Source organism: Silene latifolia, chromosome 4 (assembly GCF_048544455.1).
Source record: "Silene latifolia isolate original U9 population chromosome 4, ASM4854445v1, whole genome shotgun sequence".
Lineage (NCBI taxonomy): Eukaryota > Viridiplantae > Streptophyta > Magnoliopsida > Caryophyllales > Caryophyllaceae > Silene > Silene latifolia.
The window spans coordinates 93,465,441-93,475,105 of NC_133529.1; the positions used below are offsets into that span (position 1 = coordinate 93,465,441).

Genomic DNA, 9,665 nt, shown 5'->3' on the forward strand with positions numbered 1-9,665 from the left:
CTTTGGTAGAGGTTCGTTCATGCACCAGGGATAGGTTAAAGCCTTTTTTATTAATTAGTGTGTGGGTACACTTATAATACGTACCCCTTTATGTCAGTGAATAGTTTCCACTTATTTTATTTTGTGGAGAAAGTAAAGCAAGTATAAATTATTGACTGAGACGGAGGTAGTAATAATATTTGTACTCATGTCTAAACTCATCAAGAAAAAAGATTAATATTATGAAGAAAAACATATGGTCTCGTTCAAAACCAACCAAGATACCACGATAGTTGGCGTTAAATACCTTATGGTACTACAAACATCTAGTTAAGTGAAGTTAACCCTATATGGTCCCTCCGTCCTGATCATTTATTTACCTATTTTATTTTAGGGTGTCTCAGTAAATTAATTTAGTTTACTTGTTATCCAATGGGGCATGGGATATACAGGGGGTAGGATTCACTACTGCCAGTTGTTATCAATGGCTAATGGGGACTCGTCCTAAGGTGAGTTGGGATGGGGTGATATGGAATGAATGGGTGATCCCAAAGCATCAATTCATGGGATGGCTTCTTGCCCATGGAGCTTTCAAAACCAAAGACAAGTTGATCAGGTATGGGGTGGACATTGATGATAGCTGCTGGTTATGTGGACAGGCATCAGAAGATTTGGATCACCTATTCTTTGGGTGTGATTACAGTCTCAGGATAGTTCAACATCTGCAGCAGAAAACTGGTTTAAATCTACCAGTTGCCAATGTACTGGACTGGTGTATGCAGGCTACTGGCACTAAGATGCAGAGAGGGGTGAAGGCAGGAATGATCTTGGGAGCTATATATCATGTTTGGCATCATAGAATAAATGCAGGAGTGAGGGTGTTCTTCTAAGGCCACAGAAGGTTGCTACAAACATTGTTGATGATATGAGGTTGAGAGTCCATGGTAGAGACAGGAGCAAACTTATTATCCTAGAACTAGATTGGCTTAAAGATGTTGGACTTGTGTAATTGGCATTAGTTGATATGTACTCCATAAACTCTTATTTTTGATATATATATATATATATATATATATATATATATATATATATATATATATATATATATATATATATATATATATATATATATATACTACTCACATTTCACCAAAAAAAAACGGAGGGAGTAATATCTATTTATATCTGTAACCGTAGCCTAGGTAATTAACAATGTATTTGCGTTTTTCGTATATGTCATCAATTTAGTAAAATAATCCACGGTTAATTTTCCATGTAGTACAAAATGGGGTACTAAAAACAATGGTTACAATATACGATAAAATAGGTACAATTATTATGAAAACATTTACCAAATAAATAGACATTCAATAATAAAAGGGGTACGATAACTATATAAAAGAGTACGATAAAATGGTCTCTCAATAACTTAGTGACAGTCCGTCTCCCTAAATTTTTTTGTGATCATTAAATTATATAGATGTGTCCTTAAAGTACACATCAAGAATCTAATCTAATTGTGAAAATATTTATAAAATATTCTCATGAAATATTCACATATAAACCCATTTAGGGATTGTTTGGTTGACACTTTAAAAACACATGAATTGGGAAATCCCATGATTTGCAAAAACATGGGTTGTTTGGTTGCCATATTTTTTGGAAAATGGAGGAATTAGAAGTTCTTAGGAACTTCCAATGCCTACATGATGTAGGAATTGGCTTACCTACTCCCCCCTTGGTCATTGGAAGTTCCCATAGAATTTAATTCCTACATGAATAACCAAACACTTTTGTCAAATTCACCCGAATTGGATGCAGGAACTTAATTCCTATGAAATTGAAGTTCATAGGAAAATTAAGTTCCTTGATCAACCAAACGACTCCTTTGTTAATGAGATTATCTTGTAAATTTGTAAATTTCCACGATTAGGTCATTATGTGTTTTTCCATATGGCACAATTAGAAAGGCTGTTATCCCATACACCAAAAACCAAACCCACGGAATTTTTTTCCCATAGTCTGCGTACTGTTACTATATAAAAGCATTACTATAGAAAAGCATTGCAAATCATGAAAGTTATGGCCTATGGAGTGTGTCTTATGAAACACGGTTTGCAACCATAGTAAGTATTTTCAAAGTTCTAACACATGCAAAATAAAGTACCATTAAAATATTATTTTCCTGCATTCTTTTCCAAAAGAGGGCATCCAAAACACAATACTGAAGCTGCCTTAATAGAGAGATGGTCAAGATATAAAGAAGATTTTAAGCCCCTCCCTTTATGGCCTCGTGCATCGCTTCAAGCAACGTTCTCTATACATATGTTTAGAGCTTACAAAACTGCAAACAAAAGGAGAAATATCAATAAGGAGTAGATTATAAACATTCCGAAGGCATACTATTATATAGATACGAAGATCAGATTTAAAAATTATGAAACAACATGTAATTAAATCAATTAACATGATTAATCTGTGACTATATGCTATACAATAAATAAAACTGAATAACTCTACAAACAAAAAAGTACAAATAAACCATAAAACACGAGGCCGAGAGAATGAAATCCACACCTTTTATAAGTTTAGGTGATAGAATTGGCATAGGATGTGGTATCTACTAATTAATATTTTTTTTTGAGGAGAACTAATTAATATCGTTGGGGCTGTATACAATTATAATTGATTTATATTACATACGAAGATAGAATTTCTTTCCGGAGTTTATGGCAACTACCAAAGTTAGGTACAATATATTTCTTTAGTTTTTGGTTATTCTATCTATTTCCTTGTTATTTTATTGTTCTTATAATTCCATAAAGACCAAACTCTTTACTATTGGTCGAAAGTTATTTGTGAAAATTGGACTCTCTGTAATCGCTCGAAAAAAGCTTCATTTATTAATATAAATAGATAGATAGATATTGATGATTTGGTTTGATCCTGTTGTTATTCTTATTGTTGACTTGGACCAAGTTCTTACGCCAATTTGCTAAAACCAACTCAATTGGAATTTGGAAAGCAATAGAAAAATATCATAGTTGACTACCTGCCAAAGCTCTCAACCTTTTTTATTTTATTTCCCTTTTCTGTTATTGTGCTTGCACAATTTTCCTTTTCTGCGAAATCTTCTTCCCCAAAATCAACCTTTCCCACAAGATCAATCTACTTGCTTTGGAAAGAGTAATCAATATGCAACAATTTTTTTATCTTGTTTCCAAATTTGGACCCCTTATTTACGTATAAATGAAAGGTTTGAAAGTGATTATTTTCTTCATAGCAATCAACAGAAGACATGAATGAAGATAAGAAGCCAAGTCGGCAACGTCAGCTGTCAGCACAATGATGAGGTGAGCCAAAGATGCCACGACATGGATGAGATGTGTTGGAAAATAGGGGCTTTTTTATGCCTTGAGTATTTTTCATTTGTCCCACATTGGTAGTGAAAGGCTTGTTTCTTGTGTTTATATAACAAACCTTCTCATACCATATTACTAGTGGGTCATGGGAGGCTTTTGTGGAAGCCTTGTGAGGTGCTTAATTCAGCTCGCATACGCGCGCGCGCCCGAGCCCGGATTCCGGATTCGTGATTCGGGATTTGGGATTTGGGATTTGGCAATCGCCTGCGGCGGGCTGTGCCTATCTTTTTGGGCCAGAGATGCGTGTTTTGTTTTGGATTTAAGTGACCAGGTTCTTAGATAGATAAGTGTCGTGTACATATCAATGCAATTAAGAGTGAATCTTTTGTGTTAATGCCCCTTAATTGTGTTTGACTGCTGTAAATGTGGAGACGTTTTTGGCTCCTCTCCTGCTCCATTTCTCCTATAAATAGGACCTGCCTTTCACTTCAGAAATATATAACAACACTCTTCTCTTCTTCTCGTCTTATTCTTCATCTATATAATTTCTGGGTAAAGAAAATTCTGTCGTTCCAATGCTCTCGATTTGATCGAGTGGGCGTGCACGAGTGCAAAGAGTGTAAATCCTTGGGGAACTACCGGTCATCTGCTGATCACCACCACGGTCGTACCGAAAATATAGTTTTCAAGGCAGTGGCTCTCATACCACGTCACTACAAATCGGTTATCTCTAATCTTTCTCATTGTTACTGCAATTTACGACTAACAATTTGAAAACTATATTATTGTTGCTGTAACAATGTCGATCATGTCAAAAAATGCTCCTGATTTGTCAAAAGTTGAACCCTTAGATGGTCAGAACTATAAACGTTGGTCTCAAAAATTACTGATGTTTTTCGAGCAGTTTGAAATTGATTACGTTTTATTTTTCGACCCGCTACCATCAGAATCGAAATTGCTTTGCATCATCCGTTGAGACCACACCTCCGCAATTTTCGTAGTCAAGTCAAATGAAGAGGCTATTAAAAAACATGATAAGGATAATAAAACAGTTAGGTTTCACCTCCTTAATCTTATGACTAATACCCTATTTGACTTGTTTATGGTTCACAAATCTGCTAAAACCATATGGGAAATACTAGAGAAAAAATATGGGGTTGATGATGCGGGTAAAAAGAAGTATGTCGTTGGGAAATGGCTGGGGTTCCAGATGGTAGATGACAAACCTATAATGGAACAAGTTCATGTCTATGAGAATTTCTGTGCTTACGTAGTTAATGAAGGGATGAAACTAGATGAGATTTTTCTAGCAAATGTGTTACTGGAAAAATTCCCCCCTTCCTGGTCTGACTATAGAAACCATCTGAAACATAAGAAAAAAGACCTTTCCCTCCAAGAATTAGTGAGTCACATGAGGACCGAGGAGGCAAATCGTCTCAAAGACAAAACCATTAGTGTGTCTGTAAATGCTTCTAATGCTTCTGTCAAGGCTAATCTGGTTTAGTCGAGTGGTCCGTCCAATGGAGAAATTCAAGGGTAACGGTAAGGCCAAGGTTGGTCAGGGGAAGAACCAGGGTCCTGCTAAGAAAAATGGTCCAGGGAAGCATACCAAACCAGTTGCTAAGATTTAGAAACCAAAGGGGCCAATTGTTTGCTATGTCTGTGGAAAAACTGTTCACAAAGCCTACCAATGCTTCAAAAAGAAATCTGCTGAAGCCAATGCTGTGACTGATGACATCATTGCTGCTATGGTTGTGGAAGCTAATGTGGTGGGTAATGTTGCTGAATGGGTCTTGGACACTGGCGCTTCTAGACACCTGTGGCCGATAAGGGGTTATTTCTTTGAGTTCGAGGAGGTAGCGATGGGGAATGCGTTTTCATGGGTAACTCTTCATCCGCACCGATCAAAGGCAAAGGCAAGATCTTTCTCAAACTCACCTCGGGGAAAACACTTGCTCTAAATAATGTTTTGTATGTACCCTCGTTACGTCGAAACCTTGTGTCCAGTGCCTTATTAAACAAAGTGGGTTAAAACTTGTTTTTGAGGCTGACAAGGTGGTAATGTCGCGTAATGGGGAATTTGTGGGCAAGGGTTATCTTTCTGGGGGTCTTTTTGTATTGAACACTGATTCAGTTTCTAATAATATTTCTTCTACTTCTGCTTATATCGCTGAGTCTATTGATGTTTGGCATGGTAGATTAGGTCATGTGAATGTTGACTACATTAAAAAACTTAGAACTATGAGTTTAATTCCAAGTTTGTCGAGTCATGAATTCTCTAAATGTGCTAGCTGTGTTGAGGCTAAATTCACAAAGAAACCTAGTAAACCAGTTACCACTAGGAAAACGAGTCTTCTTGAGCTTATTCACACCGACCTAGCTGACTTCAAAAATGTTGCAAGTAGAGGTGGTAAAAATTATTATGTCACTTTTATAGACGACTGTTCAAGGTACACCCGTGTTTATTTGCTTAAGACAAAAGATGAAGCAGAACATTCGTTTATAAGTTTTAAGAATGAGGTCGAAACCAACTTGACAGAAAAATCAAAAGGGTAAGGTCTGACAGAGGAGGCGAGTATAAATCAAACTATTTAGCCGAGTTTTGTTACAAAAATGGTCTAATACATGAGACTAGTCCACCTTACTTACCTCAATCCAATGGAGTAGCTGAACGAAAAAATAGAACTTTAAAAGAAATGATGAATGCTATGCTTTTAAGTTCTGGCCTTTCTGAGGATATGTGGGGGGAAGCAATTCTATCGGCTTGTCATATTCTTAACCGTGTACCTCATAAGAAGTTAGACAAGACACCCTACGAGATATGGAAAGGCTATCCTCCTAACATGAGCTTCCTAAGGGTATGGGGGTGTTTAGCTAAAGTGGGTTTACCTGACTTTAGAAGACCTACAGTTGGACCTAAAACCTATGTTTGTGTTTTTATAGGTTATGCTCAAAATAGTTCTGCATATAGATTCATGTCTTTGAGTGATCGTTCTATATCTGAAGCTAGAGATGCTGTGCTTTTTGAGCATGTTTTTCCATTACAGAAGAATGTTGATTCATCTCCTAGTTTGCCTGTTACATCTATTGATATCTCTTCACATGCTAGTAGTAGCACTTTTATTGATCATGTTGCTGAACCTAGAAGGACTAAGAGACCTAGATGTCCTAAAAACTTTGGACCTGATTTTGTTTCAACATTGCTGTCTGAACATGGTTACACTGTTTGTGCTAGTGATGAGTTTGTTTCAGCATTTTTAATAGAAGATGATCCGAAAACATACAATGAGGCTATGAAATCCATTGATGCTAATTTTTGGAAAGATGCTATTAAAAGTGAGCTTGATTCTATTGTGTCTAATCAGACGTGGGAGTTGACTGATTCACCTAAAGGTAGTAAACCCATTACGAGTAAATGGATTTTCAAAAAGAAAATGAGACCTGACGGTACAATAGAAAGATTTAAAGCTAGACTTGTGGTTAGAGGTTTTACACAAAAGAAAGATATTGATTATTTTGATACTTATTCACCCGTGACCAAAATATCGACTATTAGAACTCTTGTCGCCTTAGCTGCTATTCATAACCTTTTTATACATCAGATGGATGTCAAAACTGCTTTTTTAAATGGTGAGCTAAGGGAAGAGATTTATATGTCGCAACCGAAGGGTTTGTGGTAGAGGGTCAAGAGAATAAGCTGTGTAAACTGAATAAATCACTATATGGTCTGAAACAAGCACCTAAACAGTGGTATGAGAAATTTAACAACACTTTGGTAAGTAATGGCTTTATGGTAAACAATTCTGATTCATGTGTTTATTCAAAAGTAATAGAATCTGATTGTGTGCTTATATGCCTTTATGTTGATGACATGTTAATACTTGGTAATAATTTGGAGGTAATAATTAAAACCAAAGATTTTTTGTCATCACAATTTGAGATGAAGGACTTAGGAGAAGCGGATGTGATCCTAGGAGTTAAGGTCATTCGAAACTCTAAAGGAATTTCTTTAAGTCAATCTCATTATGTGGAAAAAGTGTTGAAAAAGTTTAACTGTTTTGATGATGTGCCTGCTAGGACACCCTACGATGCTAGTATACACTTATGTAAGAACTTGGGTAAGAGTGTATCCCAAGAAGAGTATGCTAAAATACTAGGTAGTTGTTTGAATATGTGTCCTCCGACAATAATGCGATCACAACTGTCGATCATGATGATCACATGTTTAAGTCTCATTTTAAGAATACATGTGGGAAGTAATATTTTACTGTCAACTGGTCCACACATATCAGTAATGATTGGCTGACTAGAGTTTGACATTACTGTCGTGCGACGGTGGTGATCTGTTGATCCCCTTAGGTCATACCTAAAGGGTAACACTCTTAATTGAATATTTAATTGGTCATATGACGATACGGGTTAATTAAATTGCTTAAAATTGACGGACGATTTTGGAAGTAATATTTACGTGTCTCATTGTAATTTGATTAAATAAGATACGGTCTAAGTAATCGAATTGTTTTATTGCTTAGATGAAATTATTGTTTACGGAAACAATTGAACTGAATGAATAATTTATTATAAATACAAGATGTTTTAATTTATAATTGGTAAAGTGTTTTGGTACAAGTAATTGTGAATTACTAAGTCGATTTTGTACATGACGTATTTTATTAATACGTTGATTTTTAATACGTTAAAAATACATGACAATTTTACATGACTTGTGACATGTGACAAATTGACAAATTGACAAAAATAAAATGGAATCCATTTTATCCCATATGGACCGAAATATGGAGGGAGTATGGTGTTTAAATTATGTTAAATTATTTGAGTGGAAACAAAATAATTACACCTACCTTTAGCCATGCAAGCCTATGTTTTCTTGGATAGAAAAACTTGACCATGCATTGGCTCCCCAATCCCTCCTTCCACCGGTTTTTGGAGAGGCTAATAGAGAGTTTTTCTCTAAAAATTATTCATTCATACAATACACAATATTTCTAGTGTAATAAATAAGAAAGCTCTCTAAGAAAAACTAGAGAAATAAAACTCCAAATATCTTCCTCTCTTGGCCGAAATACAAGAGATAAAAACAATAGTTTTGGGTCAATTTTATTAAGATTAATATTATTCTAGTATTAATAATATTAGTCTTTTAGGAGGTTATCTTGGGTATAATTCCTTGGGAGAGATTCTATCCTTGAATCTTTGTTCATCCATATTAGGAGAGCTCAAGAACAAGTAAGAAGGAGATCTTACTTGTGCCCTTTGATCCGAAATCTCAATGTAAGAATGATGATTTCTTCTCTATATTTACTTATGTTTGCATGCATAAGATCTAATTAATTTTATGACTAAATTAAAGTGAAATATATATGAATATGTTGAGTATAATGAGATATAGATTTCTAACAAGCGGTATCAAGAGCCTTAGGTTGTTTGCATTCAAATCGGTTATAGTTTTTTTTTTTTTTTTTTTTTGGGAAAAGGTAAGTTATATATTAATGCCAATTTTCCAACATGCACATACACAGGTTATATCCCTATCATATTACACGACTCAGACAATTTTCAATCCAAACTCTAGCTAACTGACTTTTAAGTATCAAACTTTTGCCTCTAACTCTTGCTAATACTTCATTTCTAATACACTGAATAAGTCTCTCAGGCCGAGGGACATAATGATCAATTCGGCTCTGATTCCTTGCTTGCCAAAGGTGATACATCAGACTTGCAATCACAGCTCCAAGAATGTGTTTTATGAGCAATGAGTGCATTTTCTTCTTTACCCACCAGCTTAAAACCAGATTCACTGGGATATCCACCTGTAACCATATCCTCACCAGTTCCAAGCACTTCTTAGCATAACAACACTCAAAAAAGAGGTGCTCAATGTTCTCCTCATCAACTCCACATAAGAAACACCGATTCTCCTGGATAATCTTCATCTTGCACAAGCGATCCTGAGTCAAAAGCCTGTTCTGAACAGTGAGCCAAATGAAGAAGGAATGCCTGGGCACAAGCACCCTATTACTCATCCAAGGATGCCATACAACAGGGACCCCCTGATCAACTATCCAAGAGTAGCCCATCTGAATACTATACTGAGAGTGCTGTGATCTCCAGTGATTATAAAACAAAAAGGGCTTCAACAGTTCCTTCACCCAACAGATCTTGCGCCAAGCCCAACTAGCAGATAAAGAAGGAGAGTAGTCATGCCATACCTGCTGCTTTATGTAAATAGTTTTTCCGAGTTATACGATTAACAAATAAAACTTATAAATTTGTGTTTATTATGATATATCACGAAATTAATTA

At 35.7% G+C, this 9,665-nt stretch overlaps 2 protein-coding genes across 2 annotated transcripts; one reads left to right on the plus strand and one right to left on the minus strand.

Moving 5' to 3' along the window:
* Positions 1-470: 470 nt before the first annotated feature.
* Positions 471-869, plus strand: LOC141651790 (uncharacterized). The gene has a single exon (XM_074459487.1). It carries the CDS (start codon positions 471-473, stop codon positions 867-869), a length of 399 nt encoding a protein of 132 aa, XP_074315588.1.
* Positions 870-8,893: 8,024 nt separating this feature from the next.
* On the minus strand, positions 8,894-9,439 carry LOC141651791 (uncharacterized). The gene has a single exon (XM_074459488.1). It carries the CDS (start codon positions 9,437-9,439, stop codon positions 8,894-8,896), a length of 546 nt encoding a protein of 181 aa, XP_074315589.1.
* Between the last annotated feature and the right edge of the window lie 226 nt (positions 9,440-9,665).

Bases quoted from the DNA above. Each gene is read 5' to 3' on its own strand.
- LOC141651790 (XM_074459487.1), top strand. From the start codon at position 471: ATGGGGACTCGTCCTAAGGTGAGTTGGGATGGGGTGATATGGAATGAA.
- LOC141651791 (XM_074459488.1), bottom strand. From the start codon at position 9,439: ATGGGCTACTCTTGGATAGTTGATCAGGGGGTCCCTGTTGTATGGCAT.